Source organism: Nicotiana sylvestris, chromosome 1, assembly GCF_000393655.2.
Source record: "Nicotiana sylvestris chromosome 1, ASM39365v2, whole genome shotgun sequence".
Taxonomy (NCBI): Eukaryota; Viridiplantae; Streptophyta; class Magnoliopsida; order Solanales; family Solanaceae; genus Nicotiana; species Nicotiana sylvestris.
Window position 1 is genome coordinate 117,164,652 of NC_091057.1, and position 27,988 is coordinate 117,192,639.

The 27,988-nt window shown below is 41.5% G+C and overlaps 1 protein-coding gene across 1 annotated transcript; it reads right to left on the minus strand.

Moving 5' to 3' along the window:
* Positions 1–669: 669 nt before the first annotated feature.
* LOC138873753 (uncharacterized) lies at positions 670–27,981 on the minus strand. Its single transcript, XM_070152233.1, has 4 exons — positions 27,811–27,981; positions 27,177–27,539; positions 26,803–27,062; positions 670–688 (listed from the first exon to the last, which is right to left on the minus strand). Exons 1-4 carry the CDS (start codon positions 27,979–27,981, stop codon positions 670–672), a joined length of 813 nt encoding a protein of 270 aa, XP_070008334.1.
* Between the last annotated feature and the right edge of the window lie 7 nt (positions 27,982–27,988).

The window sequence follows — 27,988 nt, forward strand, 5'->3', positions numbered from 1 at the left end:
TAAGACCTCTCCTTCCAATGCTCCCTGAAAAGTGTCCCCTCCAGTGTAAAGTTTTAAATGTCTGTTTCTTGTGTTAAGTTTTTGATGATGTGTTGGCTGGTACTTGTTTTTTTTTTCTATTTTGAATTGTAGATGGTTGTTGACAACACTGAAACTACTCCTTGTCTTAAAATCCAAATTGTTTATTCAAAGCTTTTCCCCTTCTACTATGCATGCCTTGCTTTTATATTCTGTTTTTATTCATATTGTGTGCACATAAGTGGCATGAGTTAACTTAAGCTAGACTTCTTTTTTGCTTAAGTCCTGCTACTAATCTTTTTATGATGCCAAAAGGGGGAAAATTAATTCATGGGGAACAGGATGAAGAACAGATTCAGGGGGGATATAGGAAATATGAATGTCATTCTGGTTCTTAAGGAGAACTTGAATTATAAGTTTTTCATCATCAAAAAGGGGTAAATTGATAGGTTATATATGCATCCTTGTTATGTTTTGATGATCTAACAAACATACTATCATGAACCAGATAAGGAACCTGTTACACATTCTCAAGATCATAAGATCAACAAGGTTCCAGTTGGGGACATGGTTCAATTTTTCAGAGACAAAGGAACAACGGAGGGAACAGATAGATACTAGTTCCTCTGGTGACTAGACAAGTCAACCGCTCTAGCTGTAAAGTTGCTGCCTGCACATGCAACAGTGCAAAAACATTGCAACAGTCAACTTTATAGGGAATGTCCTTTACCTACCTTGCTTACATTATTCAAGTGATATCACAAATGAATTAATAACATCAAGCAAAGGTAAAACAAAACACTTGCACATTGAAGAATTGGTCAAGCATTCTCTCAAGTCATCTATCAATCATGCAAGTGACTGTCTAGGGCATAAAGAACAAAGAACAACATAGCAACGAACCAGTTCCCTGTATTGAGTTATTATTTATCCTTAGTTGTATTGTACCTTTGTTGAAGTTCTTTACTTGTAGTTCCTATTTAGCTTAGCTAGGAGCCTTGCATAGGAAATCTTTGTAAATCATAAACCCTTTGTGTTTGTGTCTTGGCTAGAGTTAGTCAAGTTGTAAAGTCCTTGTAATAGAGCTTTTACGAAGTGGTTTGCAACAGAGTTGTTACAAGTTAGTGAGGGATTAAGAAGTTAATTCTTAGGTTAAAATAGGTTGTAATCTAAAGTTTTCTTAGTAGTGAAATTGAAATCCTACAAGGGTAGGTCGTGGTTTTTAATCCCGTGAACTGGAAGTTTTTCACATAAAACTTCTTTGTGTTATTTACTTACTACAGTGTGCGTGTGGTCTTTGGGAACTAATAGAGAACCTGGTTCTTAATATAGTTTGGTGGAACCTTAAATTCTATTGTTTACCCCTTTTTAACATTTAAGTAGTACATGTGATCACTGCTTCGGAGGAAATTGCCTTTGGCCTAGAAAGCATAACATAGAATCTAGCCGGAGCGCCACCTGACTGGCCTCCACCTCTAGGGTGACCCATACCCACCTTCCTTCCGCGTATGGCTAGCTGGACCAGAAGTGTGGTAGATGGTGCGACAATCATGGGTCAATGGTCCTACTGCTCAGCCTTGCCCCAAAGTCTGGGACAAAACCTCTTCACGTGGCCAAGATCCCCGCACTCGAAATAACCCCTCGGTGTACTGGGTTGCTTACTTGAAGTCTGATCCTGATGGCCTTAATACCCATTGGAAGAACCTTGAGTAGCTGGAAGACGATAGGTACTTTCTAGAATGGCACTGAAGTAGGGTCGTGCTGGAGCACTTCGAGCAGACGGTGGTTTTGACTACATGGGCCTTATGGGATGCCCCTCATGAACTGAACTCTGCCCCATAGTAAGCCACCATTGAATGCTCTAGCTTGCTAGGGGTGCTTGTCCCTCGCCGCAAGCTCTCCACTACGGCTACGAGTACGTTCGATCCTCCGAGCTATATCCACAACTTGATGAAATGGAGTACGCATATCTACCTCACGGGCCATAGAAACCTGAATCTCAAGGCGGAGACTTGCAATGAACCTCTGTACCCACTCTATATCTGTGGGGAGTATAATAGATGCATGGCGAGACAAGTAAGTGAATCTTATCTCATAGCCGGTCACCGACTTATGACCCTGACAGAGTCACCCAAAATGACCCTGAAGCTCATCTCTCTCCAAAAGTGGTATGTAATTTTCCAAGAGCAGATGTGTAAACTGATCACAAGTCAATGGAGTTGAAACCGTTGGCCTAATAAGAAGGTAAACCTGCCACTATCTGCGGGCCTTGCCCTCAAGTTGAAAGGTGGTGAAGTCCACCCCGTTGGACTCCAATATCCCCATGTTCCGTATCCTATCCTTGTACCGATCAATGAAATCCTGGGGGGTACTCTGACTACTCATCCCAAAAGTTAGGGGCGAAGTCTGGTCCATCTGCCAAGCTAATTTTGCTGACCAACGGTTGCGACTGGTACAGACTCTAGCAAAGCCACTGCAAGTGGCTAGTCCTGGCTAGAAGGTAGTGCACCTGGGTTTAATAAACGGTAGTAGTGTGCCTATATCCTGAACGGTAGGGGAGTGTGACCCCTCTCGCACCTGATATATGGTAGGGTCCACTGGAAATAAACCAGCCTATATCATAGAGTCCATGAACCGTAGCATACGCTCCATGAACTCCTGGAATCCTAGTGCAGTCATGAAATCTACTGGGGATGGCTCAGCTGTAGGCTCCCCAATAATAGGATCCTCCACTAGATCCACTGGTGGTATAATGAGAGAAACTCTAGGACATCCTCATCCTCTAACAGGAGCTGGAGCCCTCCCCGGCCTCTGCCTCGCCCTCTAGCATTAGGGGGAGTAGCTTTTCTACTACCAGGTACATCCACCATGTGCATTCCCACCTTCTGTGAGAGATCAATGGAAAGATACTTAGCACAATATCAATTGCACGATAGGAGATGAAGCAATAGAAGTTTCCTTGTAACGACTCGACCTGTTGTTTTGCTTTCTAGATATCCATTTCCTTAATTAAGACTCATCATATGTAACTTTACTGCATTATGACTTGTCAGGATTGTTAGTTCGGGTTTAGAAGGGTTCGGGTTGAAATCGGAACACTTAGTTCCTTAATAGTGGCTTAATAATGGTTAAGTTCGACTTGAGTCAACATTTTAAGTAAACGACATTGGAACCAGGATTTTACAGTCCTAATAGGTTCGTATGATGATTTTGGACTTGGGCATATGTTCGGATCAGTTTTCGGATGACTTGGGAGCATTTCGACGCTTAATAATGAATGTTGAAGAATTTAAGGTTTTCAAGTTCTTTAAGTTTGTTGGAGCAGGTTTTGGTGTTATCGAGGTTCCTTTGGGACTCCGAGCCTGATAATAGGTCAATATGGTGATTTAAGACTTGCACACAAAATTTGGCGTCTTTCCGAGTAGTCTAAGTATGTTTCGGCAGGTTCGGAGCTAGTTGAGAAATTTGAAGTTCATAACTTAATTCAAATTTTATTATGGGGTGCGATTCTTAGTTTAGATATTTTTTATGTGTTTCAAGAGTTTGAGGGGGTTTGTATTATGGTTATGGACTTTTTGGTGCACTTGAACAGGGCTCCGGGTGGCTCGGGTGAGTTTCAGATCACTCGGAGCTAAGTTCCAAAAATCTGGTGTGCTTGTTCTAGTTTCTTTATTCATGATCGTGAGGGCTGTGTAGTGTTCACGGAGAAGGAAAGGTGAGGGTATGATATTTTCTCAATGCATTCATGTTCCCTTTCTCGCGTTCACCAAGGTCTGGGATTTGTGGCCTCTGCGTTCGCGTGAGGAGGCCCGCGTTAGCATAGAGAGATAGGCCTGGGGGTGTGAGCTTTTCTTCTTCGCGTTTGTGAGTTGGAACTCGCGTTCGTGAAGCTCAAGCTTGTCAGACTTCGCGTTCACATATGGGTCCTCGCGTTCATGATGACTATTTTCCTGGGCAGTGTCTTTTAAAATGTCGGGACTTAGGCTTTTTGGTTTATTTCTTTCACTTGTTGGGATATTTTAGAGCTCTTTCAAGAGGAGTTTTCACCTAGAACTTTGAGGTAAGTAATTTCTAAACAATATGAGTTTAATACATGCATTTTGGGTAAATTCTTAACATAAAAATTGGAGAAATTATGGGTTTAGCCGAAAAACCTAAATTTTGAGAAAAATGGGATTTAACCACGAAAATGATTATGGAATTTGGTAGAAATTATATATATGAGTTCGTAAGGTTATGTGTAACATTTATCTTCGAAAATTTCCGGAATCCGGGCACGTGGGCTTGAGGGTAAATTTTAAGAATTTTTCAATTTGGGTTGGGTAACTACTCTTATAGCTAAATTATGAACTTGTGTGTGTATATTGATTAATTTATATAATATTTGGCTAGTTTCAGATTGTTCGGCACCAAGTTGAGGCCTTAGAGTGAATTTGTGGGCTAGAAAGTGAGCTTTGGGACAAGGTAAGTCTCTTGCCTAACCTTGCAAGAGGGAATTTACCTCATAGGTGTTTTAAATTACAATTTGCTTCTAATTATTGGGTCTTTGTACGCACGAGGTGATGAGAGTCGGTGCATAGCTACAAATCATGCTTAACTCTGGGTAGTTTTTAGGACCAGAAACATGAAATAGTTGTATTGTTTGCACTCTATTTGATAATTTAAGTGCCTAAATTATATTGAAACTTGATAAAGGATTCATAAAGACCGAATTTCACTTACTTTGAGTTTTGGTGGTTACTTGACCGTTAATAGAGATTGTGCCTCTATGTGTATTAGTCTTGTAATAGCTTTTAAATCGAATGTTCATAGAGTATTCTCTCTTCTTGTGGAGCGGGCCGAATGCCTCAGCCGTATAATAGATGCATCTATGGTTCATACCGTGTGACCCTAGGCAATGTACACATTATTCTGGGCCGGGCCTTATGACCTCAACATAAATCGTGCATGAATATGCTTGGAGCCCGATGACACTCGATATTATATTTATTACTTGAGAGGTTATAATTTATTTATTGGCCCAAAATTTTTAGGGTTAGTATATGTTAGTTGGAGATCTTTAAATTGACTATTAGTTAAAGAATCATTTATTCACTACTTGCTATTGTGTTATTATTATTATTATTATTCACATATTCCGTGCCTAATTAAAATTTCTGTGTTTATTTGTTGACCGATAGTAAGTGTTGATGTCGACCCCTCGTCGCTACTTCTTAGAGGCTAGACTAGATACTTACTAGGTACATGTTATTTATGTACTCACGCTACACTTCTGCACTAATCGTGCATAATCTGAGGCAGGTGCATCTGACAGTTATTCAGGCGTGCAGTCACATTACCCCGAGGCATAGTGGTAAGCTGCTTTCTGAGTTTGTTATATAGCACCTGTGGTCTCTCTTTTGTATTTACACTCTATCTATTTTATTTCAGATAGCAGAATAGGTTATTTGTATATTCTACTAGTTGCTCATACACTTATGACATCGGGTTTTGGGAACATGCTAGTAGACACTTTATGGTTTTGGGGATTTATCTCACCATATTTTGCTCTTTCATTAGTTTACGCTTTACTTTACTATAATTTTTCACTTCTCTTTTACTTAATAAATAAAAATCAACTACTTTAAAATTATTAAAAGAATAAATACATGGCTGGTTCACCGTTGCCTTGCCTAGCGACAACGTTGGGCGCCATCATGGCCTATAGGGGAAATTGGGTTGAGACAACATGGTATCAGAGCACTAGGTTCATGTAGGTCTCACAAGTCATGAGCAGTCCTAATAAAGTCTTGTGGATCGGTGCAGAGACGTTCGTACTTATCTTCGAGAGGCTATAGGGTGTTAGGAAACTTCTCCTTTCATCATCTCCTATCATTCAGTTGATGTTATGCTAAGTATCTTTCCTTTATTCTCTCACAGATGGTGAGAACACGTGCGGCAGATGTACCCGACTGTGGAGGAGCTCCTCCTGCTATGGCTAGAGGCCGAGGGAGGGATCTAGCTCGTGGTAAAGGATGAGGGCATCTTAGAGTTTCTCTAGTTGTGGATCCAGTGGAGGATCCTGTTATTAGGGAGTAGTGAAATATGCCTGCAGCGGAGCCAACCTAGTGGAATTCATGTCCGCACCAAGATTCCAGGAGTTCATGTGCCGTATGTTACAGTTCAAGAATTCTATGATGTAGGTTGGTTTATTTGCAGCAGACCCTGCCACATCTCAGGCGGGAGAGGGAGAACAGACCCCTACTGCACAGGCCCCAGGGCATGTAGCTGGCATATGTAAGACCATGAGTACACTACCCGTGGGAGGAGCTTAGCCAGTTGCAGCAGCTATACTTGAGCCCAAACCAGCTGTGGCCAGCGAGCCGCAGAAGTTATTAGATAGATGGACCAGGCTACATCCTTCTGTATTTGCAGGTGAGCGACATGGGGACCTTAGGACTTTATTGATCATTTTAGGGACAAACTACCCAATATGAGGATATTGGAGTCCCACGGGATGGACTTTAGCACCTTTCAATTGGAGGGCACGTTACGTAGATGATGGCAGTCCTATATTCTCTGCAGGCCAATAGGTTCTCCTCCCTTGACATGGGACCAGTTCACATGTGTCTTTCTATTTAGATATATTCCACCCTCTCAAAGAGAAGAGTTGCGATTTCAGTTCTAGCAGCTTCTACAGGATCGACTGTGAGGTGAGATTCTATGAGTTGTCTCACCATGCACTTATGATACTCCCCACCGATGTAGAGAGAGTACGGAGGTTTGTTGTTGTGACGCCCAAACCTGACAAGGCATGGCCGGCACCTGGTGCCATACTTGGCCTGAGCGTACCACTCTGTAACTGTGAACTCTGGAGGGGTAACCCTCAACTTAGGCCGATGAGGCTATATTCTGAATCATCTGAAAATAACATCTACAACAACTAATACCAAACTAAACATCTACATAGGGCTAGTAAAGCCACAATACTGATATAAAAAATGTACAGGACACGTCTACATGCCTCTAGGGATAACTGAACTGTATCATAGTCGGGACAAGGCCTCGACCTACCCATAACCTATATATATAAAATGGAATCCAAGGTATAGACCTAGTAACTCTAAGAAAGTGGAGCTTACCAACCAAGTTGATGTTTGACTTTGTCTGTTGGGAAGGTCTATCAAGCTGTCTATCAAGACCTGAGGCATGAAATACAGCGTGCCCAACAAAAAGGACGTCAGTACGAAATAATGTATCGAATATGTAAGGCAACAAAATAATTGAAAGCTGAAACTGAATTGATAATATAATAATTGAAAGTAACTGGGAGTCAAAGATAATTTGAAGAGATGCTTACCTGCTGATACTGACTCATCTCTCTCTATATAGTAAGTAAAATAGTTGTTCGGCCCTACAAGGCTCTGTGTGTGTAACTTCTCTACCATAGTAGACTCGCTTATAGGCGCTCGACCATACTAGGCTCTGTATCTCGACCATTTTGGCTCGCTCATAGGTGCTCAGCCATAGTAGACTCGGTATATAACTTACCCTCTGATCAGAGGTTACCCGATAGGGGCTTGCCCATCGATTATAGCTCAATGATGGTGAAAATATTGTATCTATATAGACCCTCTGCTCTCTCGACTAGAAGAAGAAAATACTCAATTAAATAAAAAAGTGCCGATAAGGGAGAATACTATAGCTTAGGAGGCTAGGATAATGTACATAAATTTAGGAATAAGAACTTCTCTTATGCCTCATTATCAAACGCATGTAGTTATGGGATTATGCCAAACTGAAGGAAAGGTTTATTCTTAACATACCTTATCACAATCTTTCAAGTCACCAAGTTGAACTCGCCTCTTCGCACTATAATCTACAACAACGATAATAATACTATCATTCGGCTACGAAAGGTACAACTATCGCATAATGAACGACAAGCTTATTTTGTATTAAAACGGACAACATCTCCCTTATAATCCTTACTTTCTCCAAATTCAAGATAACACCAATCAACACAAGAATACAACAATACCAACATATATACATTATTTTCCACCCTTATATACACCATAAAATACTACAAAACAGCCCAATACACCCCAATCTCTTCTTACCCAAAACGTCCACCGTAGTAGTGTCAAATAGACCGAATATGTTACGACGAATGACCAACCCTCCACCCTAAATTTATATGGCGTTCCTCCACACCCTTCTGTCGCGCCCCCTTTTTCCCCTTCCGCGAAAATCGGGTTCATGACATTTTGGTATGGGACAACTCATTCCTTTTGGGAAAGGGGGTTTGCATTTTTCAAGAGTCGGCATCTAATGATTTTAAGGTGCGTTAGGGCACCTATAAGGTTTATCTACAACTACCTTTTGGTAACCAGAGATAGGGTAAGGGCTTGAAATTATCCTAAGGGGAAGGTGTTAGGCACCCCTCAGGATCCACTAGTGTGGTTCCCAGCCAGACAATTTTTGTGAATTTGTGCAATTAGCAAATAAACAAGTATGACTCAAATAGTAGGGGATTTGATTTTAAATACACAAGAGTTTGAAAACAATTACCGAAAGGCAAAATTTTGAAAAGAATTACAATCTAAAACATGCTTATGAATGTAAAGGGGGTGTCCTAGGTTTGTTTGTAATATGGATCACATTAATGCAATACTCGGTATGACACTCGTCAAAGAGGGGCTACACGTGGTATTAGTGTACCGGTCATCATATCCATATCTACCCTTTCCCACCCCTCGAAGGTAATTAAAGCGAAGGTTGGTCTCGACCCTTATTGCATGCTGTTACCCTTCCGTTCCTATCAGTCCCGGAGGAACTTAGGACTCTTATACTAAGGAGGAAGGTTCTAGGCGGACCCTCATGTTTAAAGGTAAAATACTTGGAGACATACAAGAATACAAAGGACTGCATTTAAAAGGGAAAACACAGAAAACAGATAGAAGGCTCAAATATACCTCCACAAGTAATGCACATAGACATCATGACTCATACACAATTAAAGTCTAAATTCAAATCCTATGCATGGTATCTAAGTGATAACAGCAGATACCAGATTTATTATATGACTCAGAAAAGAAGTCCGAATCAGGCTTGCCTATTGATTTTAACAGGTTGACAGTTAAACAAAGGCAATTCGGGTTTTATTTTTAAGAAATTCTCTAAGGCTTGCCTAGGCATAAAACAATATGCAACAATTATTCAGAACTATTAAAAAAATAGTTTGGAGATGGTTTTTACCTAAGAGCATGCTGTTCCACTTGATACGAATGCAGAGATTATTGCCAGTTATTTTAAACCGGATAATCAAGTGTGAAACTATTTTTACCGCTTTTATGATCAGCAGTTTACACTAAGTGTGAATGCAAGTATGAATAAGATCCTAAAACATGGTATCTAAGATGTATGTATAAAACTCATGATGCAGAATTCCTAGAGCAGGATTTCTAAATGCACATGGCAAGATTGTAGAAATTCCTAGAGCAGAATTTATAAATGCACATGACAAGATTGCAGAATTTCATAAGAACAGGATTTCTAAATGCACGTGGTAGCGTAGGACATAATAGTAAAGTGATAATTATTAGTAGATTTTAACACATGATTTTGTGAGGGTGCACATGCTGAAACAATAAACATGAGACCTAAATGCATGATTTCTGATGCATTCATGAGCCCTTAGCAGGGTTTCTATTGTGCAATTTGGAACATAAACCTAATAGCATGTTTTCTACCCTTAACAACTATAGTATACCTATTTACCCATCCATTTTCAGTAGTCAACCCCAATACTTGCTTACAACAAGTTATTATAGACCAACATTGAAATGAATTACATAACGAAAAATAAGAAGTTACACTATAGGAAACCTGATTAGGACTTCCTCTATGAGTTATGTAATCAATCATCTCAAGTCCCCAAGATTGTTCATAGCTTTCCCTCATATCTAGGTGTGTCAGAGTTCCCTAAGGACCTCAAGAGATCCCAAGTAGTGCTCACACCAGATTCCATAGCCAAAACAGAGTAAGTGCAGTGTGGAAATGCCAGCTTTCATGTGTCCAAGTTCAGAGGGAGCTGAAAGGTCCCAATGTCACGACCCTAACCCGGACCCGGTCGTGATGGCACCTCTTGTGAAGACAAGGCCAGTCGATACTTCCCATATCCAATTATTAATAGTTAAACCATAAGAAATAAATCTAAAACATGATAAGATAATCCAAAGTTAATAGGTAATAGCAACATTCGCGGAAAATAACCCAACACAGCCCGATACCGGGGTGTCACTAGTCATGAGCATCTAACAAAACGGAATACTCCAATATATATAACTACAGAGTTTAATACAGAACTAAGAACATAAATAAGTAAGATAGGGAAGAGCTCCGGACTGCGAACGCCAATAGCTACCTAGAGACTCCTCGGATCCGCCTTAGTCGGAATGATTAGCACTCGAGAGCGGGACCAGATACGCCTGAATCTGCACATATGGTGCAGTGAGTAAAGTGACTACTTCAACTCAGTGAGTAATAAGCATAAATAAAGACTGAAAGCAGGAAATCACGTAAGGCACAAAACATGCTATAATGAAGTTGTAAAAACCCTTTTAAAATAGTAAACTAGTGAAAGATTTGTAAAAAATACTTTAACTCAAATTTTACTTCCTGAAAAGCCTTTTTCAACAATTGAGCAGGTAATTGATAGTCAATTATGAAAAATAAACATATAAAGGTTCTCCCCTCGGGTACAGTATCAACAAATTTTCCCCTCGGGCAACATCTCAGAAAAATACCAGCCCCTCAGGCTCAATCTCATATCACAATGGGTATCCGCGCTCACTGGGGTGTACAAACTCCTAGAGGGGCCCCTTACGGCCCAAGCGTAATATCAACCCACCTCGTGGCATCATCACTAGGCCCTCAGCCACATATCAATCAAGCCACCTCGTGGCGTACATATCTCAGGCCCTCGAACTCATAATCATTATCAAATATTTCCTCACAACATAGGCCCTCGGCCTTACTCAGTCAAAAATCCTCACAAGCTCCTCGGGCAATAGTAAAACAGTGTTTCTCAGCCCAAACATCATTTAAAATATCATTTAAGTCTTAAAACTGAGTAAACATGGCTGAGTAAGAAAATAGTGGAAAATAACATTACTGAGTTCAAGTATAAAGTCAAAATAGCGAGGAAATATCAATAAAAAGCCCCGAAAGGTTCTAGGTAGAATTCACATAATAATCGAGTTTTAAGTCCAAAAATCTTAGCTCCAAGTGATTCCCCTTGAATCCCTCTTCAATCTCCTTCAAAAACTCCAAGAACGACCAAATATGGAAGAAAATAACCCCACATTCGCGGACAAGATGACCTTTTAATCCTTCTTCCCAGGCCTATTTTCCTTCATTGCAATTGTGGGAAATCCTTCACGATCGCGAAGCACAAATTCTCAGCTCCAAAAGATTACTCTATGCGAATGCATAAAGCACCCTGCGAACACGATGCCCAGGAAACTAACTCTACGCGATCACGGACCGCCTACCGCGTTCGCAATGAACAAATCCAAGCTAAGACCCCAGGTCCACTTAACTCTATGCGAACACGACCTTTACTACGCGTTCGCGATCAACAACTTCACCACTCTATGCGATCGCAACCCAACCTTCGCGAATGCGAAGAGTAAATGGACTGCCCCGTCAAAAGCTTCTATTCAATTGCAGGAACCCCTACGCGATCGCAGATAAGGAATCTTTGCAACAGCAGAACCTGCAATTCTGCAACTTCTCCAAGGCATGAAATGGTCCGATTGACCATCCAAAACTCACCCGAGGCCACCGGGACCTCAACCAAAGGCACCAACATATCCTAAAACCTCATTCAAACTTGTTCCAACCTTTGGAACACTTAAAAAACATCAAAACACTGAATCACATCGGATTCAGCCTAAGAATTCCAAAATCTTCAAAATTACGTTGTTGATAAAAAACCCAACCAAACCACGTCCGAATGACCTGAAATTTTTCACGCACATCCCAAATAACACGACGAAGCTATTGCAACTTTCGGAATTCCATTTTGACCCCCATATCAAAGTCTCGCCTGCTGACCAGAAATCGCTAAAATATCAACTTTGCCAAGTCAAGCCTAAATCTACTCCGAACCTCCAAAACTCATTTCGATTGTACTCCTAAGTCCCAAATCACCTCCCGAAGATGATCGAACCATCGAAACTCACATCCGATCCCTCTAACACATAAGTCAACATCTAGTTGACTTTTCCAACTTAAACTTCCTTAAAAGAGACTAAGTGTCTCAAACCTTGCCAAAATCATTCCGGATTTGATCCGACCAACCCGATACCACATAACACGGATAAAAAAGCATAAAGAAGCATAAATGGTAAAAACGGGGCGGTTGCTCATGAGACGACTAGCCGGGTCATCACATCCTCCCCAACTTAAACAAACATTCGTCCTCAAATGAGTTAAGAAACATACCTAAAGCCTCAAATGGTGAGGATATCTGCGCCGCATCTCCCGCAGTCTCCCAATTAGCCACCTCCATGGGCCAACCTCTCCACTGCACTTTTACTGAAGCTATATCCTTTGAACTCAACTTTCGAACCTAATGACCCAAAATAGCTACTGGCTCCACATCATAAGTCAAATCATCATCCAACTGAACCGTGCTGAAATCCAAAACATGAGATGGATCCCCAATATACGTTCGGAGCATAGAAACATGAAATACCAGATGCACACTCGACAATCTTGGTGGCAAAGCAAGCTCATAAGCCACCTCCCCAACCCTCCATGCACCTTAAAAGGTCCAATGAACCGCAGACTCAATTTCCCTTTCTTCCCAAATCTCATAACACCCTTCATGGGAGAAACCTTCAACAGAACCTTCTCACCAACCATGTAGGACACATCTCGAACCTTCCTGTCAGCATAACTCTTTTGTCTCGATTGCGCTGTATGGAGTCTCTCCTGAATCACCTTAACCTTCTCCAAAGCATCTTGCAACAAGTCTGTCCCCAATAGCCTAGCCTCACCGGGCTCAAACCAACCAACTGGAGATCTACACCGCCTCCCATACAAAGCCTCATATGGAGCCATCTGAATACTCGACTAGTAGTTGTTGTTATAAGCAAACTCTGCGATTGGTAGAAACTGATCCTATGACCCTCCGAAATCAATGACGCAAGCACGTAACATGTCCTCCAATAGCTGAATAGTGCGCTAGGACTGTCTGTCTATCTGAGGGTGTAAAGCTATGCTCAAGTCAACTTGAGTACCCAACTCTCGCTGCACAAACCTCCAAAACTGCGAAGTAAACCGAGTGCCCCTATTTGAAATGATGGAAACTGGGACACCATGCAAATGAACAATCTCCCAGATATGGATATCTACCAACCACTCTGAAGAATAGGTAGTACACACATGAATGAAGTGCGCAGACTTGGTCAGCTGATCCACAATCACCCAAATAGCATCGAACTTTCTCAAAGTCCGTGGAAGTCCAACAACAAAGTCCATAGTGATCCTCTCCCACTTCCACTCGGGAATATCCATCTGTTGAAGCAAGCAACCCGGTCTTTGATGCTCATATTTCACCTGCTGACAATTAAGACACTAAGCCACAAAACCCACAATATCTTTCTTCATTCTCCACCACCAATAATGCTGCCTCAAATCCTAATACATCTTCACGGCACCCAGATGAATGGAATACCTCGAGCTATGGGCCTCCTCAAGGATCAACTCTCAAAGCCCATCCACATTGGGCACGCAAATCCGACCCTGCATCCTCAACACCCCATCATCACCGATGGTCACATCTCTGGCATCATCATGCTGAACTCTGTCATTAAGGACTAGCAAATGCGGATCATCATACTGGCGCTCTATGATGCAATCATATAAGGAAAACCGAGAAACTACACAAGCCAATACTCGACTAGGCTCCGAAATATGTAATCTTACGAACCGATTGGCCAAAGCCTGGACATCAACTGCAAGAGATCTCTCCCCAACTGGAATATATACCAAACTCCCTATACTCACCGCCTTTCAGCTCAAGGCATCGGCCACCACATTGGCTTTTCCCGTATGGTATAATATAGTAATATCATAATCCTTAAGCAACTCCAACCACCTACGCTACCTCAAATTGAGATCCTTCTATTTGAACAAGTGTTGGAGGCTACGATAATCAGTAAACACCTCACAAGGCACACCATACAAGTAATGCCTCTAAATTTTCAATGCGTGAACTATGGCAGCCAAATCCTAATCATGAACGGGGTAGTTCTTCTCATGGGGCTTCAACTGACAAGAAGCATAAGCAATAACTCTAACCTCATGCATCAATACACAACCAATGCCAACTCTTGAAGCATCACAATACATGATATATGAACCTAAAGCTGGTTGCAAAATTAATACTAGAGCTGTGGTCAAGGCTGTCTTGAGCTTTTGAAAGCTCTCCTCACACTCGTCCGACCATACAAATGAAGCACCCTTCTGAGTCAAATTGATCAAGGCCGATGCGATAGATGAGAATTCTTGAACAAAATGACAATAATAACCCACCAAACCAAGAAAGCTGCGAATCTCTATGGCTGGGAATAGTCTGGGCCAACTCTGAGCTGCCTCTATCTTCTTCGGGTCAACCTAAATACCCTCGCTGGACACCACGTGCCCTAAGAAAGCCACTGAACTGAGCCAAACTCACTCTTGGAGAATTTTGTATAAAACTTCTCCTCTCTCATCTGCAACACATCTCTCAAATGCTCCGCGTGCTCCTCCTGACTACGCGAATATACACGGATGTCATCAATGAAGACTATGACAAACGAGTAAAGATAAGTCCAGAACACGTTGTTCATCAAATACATGAACGCTACTGGGGCACTAGTCAGCCCAAAAGACATTACCAAGAACTCATAAAGACCATATCTGGTCCTGAAAGCCATCTTGAGACATTCGAGTCCCCGATCTTCAACTGGTGATAACCTGAATGGAGATCAATCTTGGAGAATACCCTCGCTCCCTGAAACTGGTCGAATAAATCATCAATGCGAGGAAAAGAATACTTGTTCTTAATTGTTACCTTGTTCAATTGCTTATAATCAATGCACATTCTCATAGTGCCATCCTTCTTCTTCACAAATAGAACCGGTGCACCCCAAGGTAACATACTAGGCCGAATGAACCCTTCATTAAGGAGTTCCTAAAGATGCTCCTTTAATTCATTCAACTCCGCTGGTGCCATACGATACGGCAGAATAGAAATGGGCTGAGTGCCCGACACGAGGTCAATACCAAAATCAATATCCTTGTCCGGTGGTATGCCTGATAGGTCTGTAGGAAACATATCAGGAAAATCTCTCACAACTAGAACATAATCAATATTGGGAGTCTCAGCACCGACATCCCTCACAAAGGCTAGATACGAAAGACAACCCTTCCCAACCATACGCTGGGCTTTCAAGAATGAGATCACTCTACTGGGAACATAATCTGTCACACCTCGCCACTCGATCCGTGGCACACCCGGTATAGCCAACGTGACTTTCCTAGCATGACAGTATAGAATAGCACGACACGAGGATAACCAATCCATGCCCAAAATTACATCGAAATCCACCATACATAGTAATAACATATCCATACTGGTCTCCAAACCCCTAATAGTCACCACACACGACCGGTACACATGGTCTACAACAACTGTATCGCCCACCAGGGTAGATACATGAACAAGTGAAGCAAGAAACTCACGGGGCATACCCAAATAACGAGCAAAGTATGATGACACATAAGAAAAGGTGGAACCAAGATCAAATAATATAGAGGCATCTCTGTGGCAGACAGAAACAATACCTGTAATAACAACATTTGAAGTAATATCATCGGGTCTGCTTGGAAGTGCATAGAAACGGGCCTGACCGCCACCTGATAGACCTCCCCCTCGGGGGTGACCCCTAGATGACTGACCTCCACCCCTAGTTGGTTGGGCAGGTGGTGGTGAAGTAACTGGTATTGAAGATGATGACTGACCCATCTGCTAAGATGAACTCGCAAGATGACGAGGGCATTACATCCACATATGACCCATCTTACCATACTCATAACAACTCCTAGGTGTTACATAAGGAGACTAAAGGGAACCACTTGCACCGGAGTGACTAGCAGATGCACTCGGCATGGAAAAGCCATGGGCTGACGGAGCACAGATCGAACTCTGAGCTGGAAGGGCACTAAGTGACGACTGGCCCTAATGAAAACTGTGATAACCTTGACCCGACGATGCCCCACGATAAACTAGGCGAGCTGGCTGAGCATGCCTGAATGGACGGCCTCTGACGTGCTGAAACTGACCTCTCAAAGGAGTACTATTGTAACTACCAGATCCCCGGGGCCTCTTGGCCTCCCTCTCCTCACGCTCCTAGTGACGAACAAACTCAATCTACCGAGCAATGTCTATAACCTCCTCCAAGGTAGCACCAATCACCCTCTCCCTGGTCATGAGAATACGAAGCTGATAAGTGAGGCCATCAACAAATCTCCTAATCTTCTCTCTATCTGTCGGAACTATCCAAACAACATGACGAGATAACTCGGAGAACCTCATATCGTACTACGTCATAGTCATCTATCTCTGACACAACCACTCAAACTCCCTACACAGCTCCTCTCTACGGGACTGCGACACATACTTCTCTAGAAAGAGAACAGAGAACTGCTGCTAGGTAAGGGGTGCTGCACCAACAAGCCTACGCCTCTCAAAAGCCTCCCACCAAGTAAAGGCAGCTCCAGAAAACTGATAAGTAGTGAAAGCGACTCCGCTGGTGTCCAAAATACCCGCTGTACAAAGCATCCTCTGATACTTATCTAAGAAACCCTGGGCATCCTCGCCCTCTGCACCATTGAAGGTCGGAGGCTGCAGCCTACCAAACCTCTCCAATCTATGCTGCACATCCTCCGGCATAGAGGGAACTACATAGAGCCCGTTTAGATTGGCTTGTTTTAAGTGCTTTTAAGCCAAAATAGCTTTTAAGCCATTTTGTACTATTTGGATAAAGTAAAAAAGTGCTTTTAAGCACTTATTTTTAAGCTAAAATGACAAAAACAAGCCAAAAGCAAAAAGTTAGAATTCCTAACTTATGGCTTAAAAGCTATTTTGGCTTAAAAGTAACTTAAAACAAGCCCATCCAAATGGGCTCATAGTCCTGAACAGCTGCAACCGGTGAGGCTGGATGTGCCCCCGGTGTCTGAAGTCCATGCACGACCTGCTTAGGTGTGCGAGCGGCGAGAGTCTAATTGCCTCCCCTGGCCTGAGAAGTAGTTGCGACTGTAGTGGCTGAAACCGCCTGAGCTAGGCCAGTGCAAACTAATAAGATCTGAGCCAAGGCCTCCTAAAGACCCGAAATCACAACGGGCACAGCTGGTGCCTGAGCTGGTGCTGTAGGAGCATCCATAACTGGGACCTGATCCTGAACTGGGGCAGCTGGTGGATCTGCATGTGCTGCCCTAGCTGCTCTGCCCCTACCACGACCACGGTCACGTCCTCGACCTCTAGTGGCCACAGCCGGTGGTACTGGTGGTCGTCCATCCTGACGGCTAGCGCGTGTCCTCACCATCTGTGAGAGAGTAGAATAACAAAAGTTTAGTACTCGAATCAACAAATTTGCACGACAAGAATTTCAAGAATATGAAGTTTTTCCTAAAGGTTCTGCAGCCTCTTGAGGATAAATACAGACATCTTCGTACCGATCTGCGAGACTCTACTAAACCTGCTCATGACTCGTGTGACCTATGTAACCTAGGCTTTGATACCAACTTATCATGACCCTAACCCGTACCCGGTCATGATGGCGCCTCTCGTGGAGACAAGGCTAGCCGATACTTCCCATATCCAATTATTAACAGTTAAACCATAAGAAATAAATCTAAAGCATGATAAGATAATCCAAAGTTAATAGGTAATAGCATAATTCGCGGAAAATAACCCAACACAGCCCGATATCAGGTGTCACTAGTCATGAGTATCTAACAAAACGGAATACTCCAATATATATATTTACCGAGTTTAATACAAAACTAAGAACATAAATAAGTATGATAGAGAAGAGCTCCGGGCTGCGAACTCCAACAGCTACCTAGAGACTCCTCGGATCTGCCTGAGCCGAAATGATCAGCACTTGGGAGCAGCACCAGATATGCCTAAATCTGCACACATGGTTTAGGGAGTAAAGTGAGTACTCCAACTTAGTGAGTAATAATCATAAATAAAGAGTGAAAGCAGGAAATCACGTAAGGCACAAAACATTCTATAATGAAGCAGTAAAAACCCTTTTAAAACAGTAAACCAATGAAAGATAGGTAAAAACAATCCTTTAACTCAAATTTTACTTCTTGAAAAGCCTTTTTCAACAATTGATCAGGTAATTGACAATCAATTATGAAAAATAAACACATAAAGGTTTGCCCCTCGAGCACAGTATCAATAAATCCGCCCCTCAGGCAACATCTCAGAACAATACTAGCCCCTTGGGCTCAATCTCATATCATAATAGGTACCCGCGCTCACTGAGGGTGTACAGACTCCTGGAGGGGCCCCTTACGGTCCAAGCGTAATATCAAGCCACCTTGTGGCATCATCATTAGGCACTCGGCCTCATATCAATCAAGCCACCTTGTGGCGTACATATCTCAGGCCCTCGGCCTCATAATCAGTATCAAATATTTCCTCACAACATAGGCTCTCGGCCTTACTCAGTCAAAAATCCTCACAAGCCCTTCGGGCAATAGTAAAACAATGTTTCTCATCCCAAACATCATTTAAAATATCATTTAAATCTTAAAACTGAGTAAACATGGCCGAGTATGAAAACATTGGAAAATAACATGACTGAGTTCAAGTATAAAGTCAAAATAGTGAGGAAATATCAATAAAAAGCCCCGAAGGGTTCAAATAATTAGCACTAGGCCCAAATATGGCATTCAACCCAAATAATAATGATAGCAAATAGTTTTCAATCAAATACGCGGTAAATCATCAATCGGGATGAACCAAGTCACGATCCCCAATACTGCACGACCCCACGCTTGTCATCAAACGTGTGCCTCACCTCAATATAGTACTACGATGTGCAATCTGGGGTTTCAAACCCTCAGAACATCATTTACAATCATTACTCACCTCGAACTAGTCAAATCTCTAGCTCGCGACGCCTTTGCCCCTCGAATCAGCCTCCACTCGCATCGAATCTATCTAAAATTAGAATCACGACATCAAAATAAGCTATTGGAACGAAGCCCAAGCAAAAGCAATCAATAAATGGCACAAATCCCGAAATTACCAAAACTCGACCCCCAAGCCCACGTCTCGGAATTCTATAATTTTTGTATCAATAGATTCCTTATCTCCTCACGAGTTTATACATATCAAAAGTTCTCAAATCCGACCCCAAATGGTCCTTCAAATCCTCAATTAAAGGTCTAAATTTCCAAGCCCTAGTTCTTCAGTATTTTGCTTAATTTGCATGATTTCTTTTTTGAATTCACATAATAATCGAGTTTTAAGTCCAAGAATCTTACCTTCAAGTGATTCCCCTTGAATCTCTCTTCAATATCCTTCAAAAAGCTCCAAGAACGACCAACTATGGAAGAAAATAACCCCATATTCGCGGACAAGATGACCTTTTAAACCTTCTGCCCAGGCCTATTTTCCTTCATTGCGATCGTGGGAAATCCTTCGCAATCGCGAAGCACAAATTCTCAGCTCCCAAAAATTACTCTATACGAACGCATAAAGCACCCTGCGAATGTGATTCCCAAGCAACTAACTATACGCGATTGCGGACCGCCTACCGCGTTCGCAATGAACGAATTCAAGCCAAGACCCCAGGTCCACTTAACTCTATGCGAACACGACCTTCACTACGCGTTCACGATCAACAACTTCACCACTCTATATTATCGCAACCCAGCCTTCGCAAACGCGAAGAGTAAATGGACTGCCCCCTCAAAAGCTTCTATGCAATCGTAGGAACCCCTATGTGATCGCAGAGAAGGAATCTCTGCAATAGCTAAACCTGCAATTCTGCAACTTCTCCAAGGCATGAAATGGTCCGATTAGTCATCTGACACTCACTCGAGGCCCGCGAGACCTCAACCAAAGGAACCAACATATCCTATAACCTCATCAAACTTGTTCCAACCTTCAGAATGCTCAAAACAACATCAAAACACCGAATCGCATCGGATTCAAGCCTAAGAATTCCAAAATCTTCAAAATTACGCTTTTGATAAAAAAACATAACCAAACCACTTCCGAATGACCTGAAATTTTGCACGCACATCCTAAATGACACGACGGAGCTATTGCAACTCTCGAATTTCCATTCCAACTCCTATATCAAAATCTCGCTTACCGACCGGAAATCGCCAAAATATCAACTTCGCCAAATCAAGCCTAAATCTACTCTGAACCTCCAAAACTCATTCCAATCGCACTCCTAAGTCCCAATCACCTCTTGAAGCTAACCGAACCATCAGAACTCACATTCGAGCCCTTTAACACATAAGTCAACATCCGATTAACTTTTCCAACTTAAACTTCCTTAAAAGAGAGTAAATGTCTCAAACCTTGCCAAAATTATTCCGGATTCGATCTGACCGACACGATACCACATAACATGGATAACAAAGTATAAAGAAGCAGAAATGGGAAAACGAGGAGGTAACTCATGAGATGACTGACGGGTCGCCACACCCAAGGTAAGGCTCACACAAAAGGGGCAGAACCTAGTATTCTAAGAGTATAGTGAAAGTGTAGAACACATGATTGAGAGGAGTTTGTTTAAAAAACTGGACTGACAAGTCCATTTTAAAAGTAATCAGTAACAGAGATAATTGAAAGCAGTTGTAGTAGTAAATAAAACTCAAACACCTTAAGATGGGATCACACACAGAATCAGTAGTCACAGAGGGGGTCAAGGGATTTGGGGATACACAGACATTTGACTGTAAACACATAACCCTAGCAAGGGTCTTAGGACTAGTCTAGATGTTCTCAGTAATAGTTGATACTGGCATAATCACAAACCAATTATAAAGAACATAAACACATGGTAGGGATAGGGATTTGGGATTCATAAGATGGTAAGTACACAGTAAGTGATTGACAAGGCATGCTTTGAAACACACATAAGGGAATGCATTAATCTACAGGGAAGGGGAGATATAATAGCATGCTAGTAATGTAACTCAATTACAGGTTTCACAATAGAACCACAAGTAGAAGTAGACCAGAAATGAGAGAAACTGAAACAATAAGAGAAGCATGTTGTTGTTGAGGCTTTAAATTGAACTAGCATATACTAGTGGAGATAGTGGTAAACAAATGACAGAACCAAGGCTTGCTGATGATTAGCCTTAGCTTGCAGCCGGCCAATAGTAGTAGAATGGCATAAAGTTTTAAAGTACGAGAGTGGTTTTTGAAAGCCAGGTCTGTGTCTTGTTAATGAAAAACTTATGGTATTTATATCTTTGAAAATAAGTAGAAAATAAGGTAACAAGTAAAGGTTTAGCATATTATGGAAGTGACCACAATTAGAATCCAATTAATACAAGTACTTCCTTTTAATCAAGGAATTACAACTCAAACAGATACTAACAGGGATAATTAAGGAAAGAAAATCAGTTTGAGAAAGATTGATTTTTACCATATAAGGGGTAGTAAAAGTATATAGCATGTGATTGAGTGTAAGTACATAATACACTGATTTGGGAAAAGGATTCAGCAAGAATGAAACATCACAACTAATAAGGGAATGGAGTCAATCAACACGAGTAAAATTTTAGAGGTTTATAAGAAAACCTTGCAATCAAACCGTAACTTAAGGAAATCAGGATCAATAAAGAGAGAGTCATGATTCTGCACTTTGACATATAAATAAAGAAGAATGAACAGGCATATCATACACGCAAGGTCAACCATATTGACAAAAAGAAGCAAACTAGATGAACACAAACATACAAAAGTGACATGAGTAAGCTAAGGACTACTCGAAGCATGGTAATCAACAAAGTCAAGTAGTCATGGATAACACTAGAACTAGAGTGAAAATCCAACCTAACAGGTAAAGAAGATCACGCCAACACATAAAAACAAGTATATATAGTCTTTGAAACTCACAGTAACAAGTGAAGAAATCTTTAAGAAATTAGGGTTTTAACAGAGTTGAGTTAAAAAGTGGTAAGAACTCAGAATCAGTTAAGATAAATAAAGGAATGGATCTAACCATAATGAATTCAATCGACACAAGTATACATACAAATCAAATAAACCAAGACAGTTCCAGAAACCCGGTTAGAACCAAAAAAATAGGATTTTCAATACGATGAATCAGGTGGAAGAAAACATAAATAAACCTTTTAAACATAGTAAAATTATATGATAATACTGAAAATCAGAGGAGAAGTCTTTAAAAGAGGTTAAGAAACCCTAATCTTGAAGACGGAGAGTCACTTTGAAAAAAAATCGAGAAAATCTTTGAGAAAAACACCAAGAGGTTCATAATATATACAGATCTAAGACAGATCTGAAAGAAAATTGGAAAATCTTTAAAGTTAGGGTTTCGGAGAACCTAGAAAATGTGAGAGAACTTTGAAAAGTTACCAGTTTAACCAAAAAAGTCACTGATCTTACTCGAACGGTCATAGATGGCCAAAAAATGGCATGGGAAACCATGGGAGGCGAGTGAACCGCCTCTGGTTCACTTGAAGGCCTCAAAATGATGAACATGCTCAAGAGGGAGCCATAAGGCTAGTAGGTGGTGAGAACACCATGAATTCAGGGAAGGAGATGGCCGGAGAAGGTGGATGAGGTTCATCGAAGAGGAGGGGAGTGGAAAAGGTTCTAGAGAGAACCATAGATAGAGAGAGAGAGAGAGATGAGTGTCGGTTGAGTGAAGAATGAGAGGGTTTGGGGGGAGGGGGTTCGTTTTGGTTTAACTTAGAAAGGGGGGATGGGGACCGCTGATCTGAATGATTTGGGGGGCTTGGGTATGGCTTGGGTTTGGGCTTGGGTCCGGTGGGTTTTTAATTGGTTTGGGGGTCTGTTTGATTTAGGCTAGATTTGAAAGCCAATTTTGGCTATAAGTTAAATAGCCATTTTCCCATTTAATTTATAGAAAATAGTAGATAATTTATAAAAATAATTTAAAAATTCTAAAATAATTTACAATACATAATAAGTAATTTAACAATATAGGATCTGATTTTATGCATATAAAACCTAATTAAACCTTAAAAGGGATAATATTGCAAATATGCGCAATTTAGCTTTAAAAATACTAAATGTAATTATAAAAATATGTAAATTTACCTTAGCCATATTTTGGCATAAATATATAGAAATTCGATAGATGAACTATCAAAACAATAATTTTTGAAAATAATTATTGGGGATTTTATGGATAAAAAGGGAAAAAATAAATCAATTTAAAACCTTTAAAATTATGAAAAAATGATCTAACCCTTGGACATGCTTATATATATGCATATATATGCTATTTTAAAGCTATTTTGCATATTTAAAATATATAGGAAAAAATTGGGTATCAACAATTGGTCCTCTTTACCTGGGAAGGATGAAAGAGTTGTCGGGTAAAGATATGATGGCCAATTTTGACCGAGCGAAACAATTTGGGAGGATTTAGGCCGCACCCTGGTTCTGAGTTGCATACATATCCATGGTTTTACAATAATCAGGCAGTATGTAGTTCAGGATCCATCAGCGGAGTATACCGATGAAGAAATTTGAAGAACTGATGCAATATCTAGGGCCGAGTGAGTGGACGGTTTACGGGAATGATTAGGTTTGATATGACTTGCGGGAACTGGATTAGGATCGCTACTATCGGGATGACCGTTGCTCGCCGTCTTACCTGCAAATAGAAGCAATACAAGCATATATTGTGCATAAATTTAAGCATGATGCAAATTCCCGTTAGACCATGAATGTTGTATTTGGACGGTTTGGAATGGCGTCCTCAAACAATGACATCCTGGGCTGTAAAAAATATGATAAAGGATTTGCAGGCCATGAAATGATGTTTTCGGGCTATGAGGATGGTGCCTCCGAACCATAACACCTTTGAGTAATGATGTTCAAAAGATTGAAAGAGATCCTCGGGCCATGATATGGTGCTCTCGGGCTATGAAGATGGTACCTCCGAACATTGATGCCTTTGAATAAGTTGGCGACATTTCAGCCCATGAAAGATGCAGTAGTATGATGCAGATAAGATAGAGCTTAGTCTTGCGAATTGAAGGGTAGAGCTTAGCCCGTAAGAGAAGCGAAATAAATAATGCTTGGGATAGTGCTGAGTTTCGAAGAAAATGGGAGGCAGAACTTAGCCTCGGAAGCCAGAATGATAGCCTTATGCAAAAAATGCAAATGCAGATGGAGGTAGAACTTAACTTTGGAAGGCAGAATGGTAGCCTTATGCAATGCAGATGCAGATGGAGGTAGAGCTTAACCTCGGAAGGCAGAATGGTAGCCTTATGCAAGTTGGAAGGCAGACTAGTAGCCTTATGCAATGACGAAGTAGATGGAGACATCATTTAGTATCGAAAGGCAGAATGATAGCCTTATGCAAATTGGAAGGCAGAGTGGTAGCCTTATGCAAGTTGGAAGGTAGAATGGTAGCCTTATCCAATGCAGGTGTAGATGGAGACAACATTTAGTCTCAGAAGGCAGAATGGTAGCCTTATGCAATGTAGAATGCAGGTGGAGACAAAGTTTAGTCTCGGAAGGCAGAATGGTAGCCTTATGTAATGTAGAATGTATATGGAGACAACGTTTAGTCTCGAAAGGCAGAATGGTAGCCTTATGCAGATTGGAAGGCAGAATAGTAGCCTTATGCATGAAATAAAATAACAAATGACAGTAGAGTTTTCTTAGCTGGTAGCAGATTATGATGTCATGATTATTGGGAGCATTGTGACATACGGGACATTACTGGTGTGTGCTGATAGCAAATGTTGGCAAGTGCAACGGTTCTGAGAATCTTATTATTGAACAATGTTTGTCCCATGGGCGTACAATATGTTTAACTATTTCGCAAACCTAGTACCTGCATCCAAAGAAAAATTGTGAGTTTTGTAAGGGGGGAGGTTAGTTCGTATCCCCGCTGGCTTTTGCTTGACTTGTTCGGCTTTGATTTGGTGATATCGTTTGTATCATTGGGGTAGCATTGCTAAAAAAAGCAGTTTTAATGATAAACATGCATGATTTTGTAAAATTATAAGTGTATAATTAAAAATAGCTTTCAGATAAACCAACGACTATGACGTAGTTCAAGACACTGCAACCTCTCTAGCTACAGAATTTTGAGGGCCCCCCTCAAAATTCTGCCCCAGTTTGATGGGTTGTGGTTTCTGACTGCTACTCATGCGGCGATCGGCTGATATTACTTCGGAATTTTGAGGGTCCTCCTCAAAATTCTGCCCCAGTTTCAAATTGCAGGGGAATGAAATTTTATTGAATTGTGACCGAATCCATAGGGCTGCCTACGTATACCCTCTTAAACGGGAATCAGGTTAGGCGTAGTTCAATTTGCATCATATAAGGAAAGCATAGAGATTACACATAGTAGTGCTTGACTGCATCTGAATTGATCAGCTTTGGCCAAACTTCTCCGTCCATTTCTGCAAGTATGAGGGCTCCTCCTGTCAAGACCCGATGAACCATGTATGGACCCTGCCAGTTGGGAGAGAAATTCCCTTTGGCTTCATCTTGATGCGGAAAAATTTTCTTTAACACCAGCTGCCCCGGTGTGAACTGTCTTGGCTTGACTCTTTTGTTGAAGGCTATGGACATTCTGTTCTGGTAGAGTTGACCATGGCAGACTTCATTCATTCTCTTTCCATCTATAAGGGCTAGTTTCTCATAACGGCTTTTTACCCACTCTGCGTCGTCAAACTCAGCTTCTTGTATAATTCTTAGGGAAGGAATTTCTACCTCAGCGGGGATGATGACCTCTGTACCATAAACCAACATATAGGGGTTGCCCTAGTTGATGTGCGGGCTATGGTGCGATACCCCAGTAGAGAAAATGATAATTCTCGTGCCACTGCTTATGCTTCTCTATTATTTTCCTCAATATCTTCTTGATATTCTTGTTGGCAGCTTCCACAACTCCGTTTATCTGAGGCCTGTCGGCTGTGGAATTCTTGTGTCTGATCTTCAAAGTTCCACACATAGATTTCATCAAGTCGCTATTGAGGTTTGGGCCATTATCAGTAATGATTGACTCTAGGATTCCGAATCGACAAACAATGCGGTCGCGGACAAAGTCTACCATGACTTTCTTAGTCACTACTCTGTAAGATGCTCCTTCTACCCATTTGGTGAAATAGTCGATGGCTACTAGGATAAACCTATGTCTGTTGGAAGCAACAGGCTTGATTGGTCCAATAACGTCCATTCCCTAGGAGGCGAATGGCCACAGTGAGCTTGTTGCGTTAAGCTCGCTTGGAGGTACCTTTATCATGTCTGCATGTATCCGACAGTGGTGGTATTTCCGAGCATACTGGATATAGTCTGTTTCCATAGTCATCCAGAAGTAACCATCCCGGAGTATCTTCTTTGCTAAGACAAAACCGTTCATATGTGGACCGCAGGTCCCAGCATGAATTTCCTCTAGTAACCTGGATGCTTCCTTTGCATCGACACATCTCAATAATCCCAAATCGAGAGTCCTCCTATACAGGATTCCTCCGCTATGAAAGAAGTTGTTGGATAATCTTCGAAATTTGCGTTTCTGAGTAGGATTTGCAAGCTTTGGGTACTCTCCTTTTGCTAAATATTCCTTGATATCATGAAACCAAGGCTTTCCATTTGCTTCTTCTTCAAAATGGGCACAGTAAGCTGACCGATTATGGACTTTCACTGAAATGAGATCAATGAAATTCTTGTCGGGATATTGTATCATAGATGATACGGTAGCCAATGCATCTGCAAACTCATTCTGGATTCTGGGAACATGCTGGAATTCCGTCTTTGTGAACCTCTTTCTCAATTCCTGTACGTGATGCAGATACGGGAGTATATTGGAGTTCTTGGTTGTCCATTCTTCCCGTACCTGATGTATAAGTAAGTCTGAATCTCTAATTACTAGCAACACTTGAATGTTCCTATCAATGGCCATTTTGAGCCCCAAGATGCAGGCTTCATACTCGGCCATATTGTTGGTGTAGGGGAACCTGAGTTTGGCAGACACCGGATAATGTTGACCGGTTTTTGATATTATGACTGCTTCTATGCCAAATCCTTTGAAGTTTGCTGCTCCATCGAAAAATATTCTCCAACCGTCATATGATTCTGCAATGTCTTCTCCTATGAAAGATACCTCCTCATCAGGAAAATACATTTTCAGGGGTTCATATCCTCCATCCACGGGGTTTTCAGTAAGGTGGTCTGCTTGTGCTTGTCCTTTTACCACTTTCTAAGTTACGTAAACAATGTCGAACTCACTCAACAGGATTTGCCACTTGGCTATCTTGCCAGTAGGCATGGGCTTCTGTTATATGTACTTTAAGGGATCTATTCTCGATATAAGATATGTAGTATAAGCGCAGAAGTAATGTCTCAGCTTCTGAGCTACCCAAGTCAAAGCACAACAAGTGCATTCTAATAGAGAATATCGGGCCTCGTACGGGGTGAACTTCTTACTGATATAATAAATGTCTTGCTCCTTCCTCCTTATTTTGTCATACTGCTCCAGAACGCAGCCAAAAGTCTCCATCCAACACTTCAAGGTAGAGCAATAAGGGTCTACCTGGCTCGGGAGGGACTAAGACTAGTAATGTTGACAGATACTCCTTGATTTGGTCGAAGGGCTTTTGGCAATCATTAGTACATTTGGTAGCAGCGTCCTTCTTTAACATCTTAAAG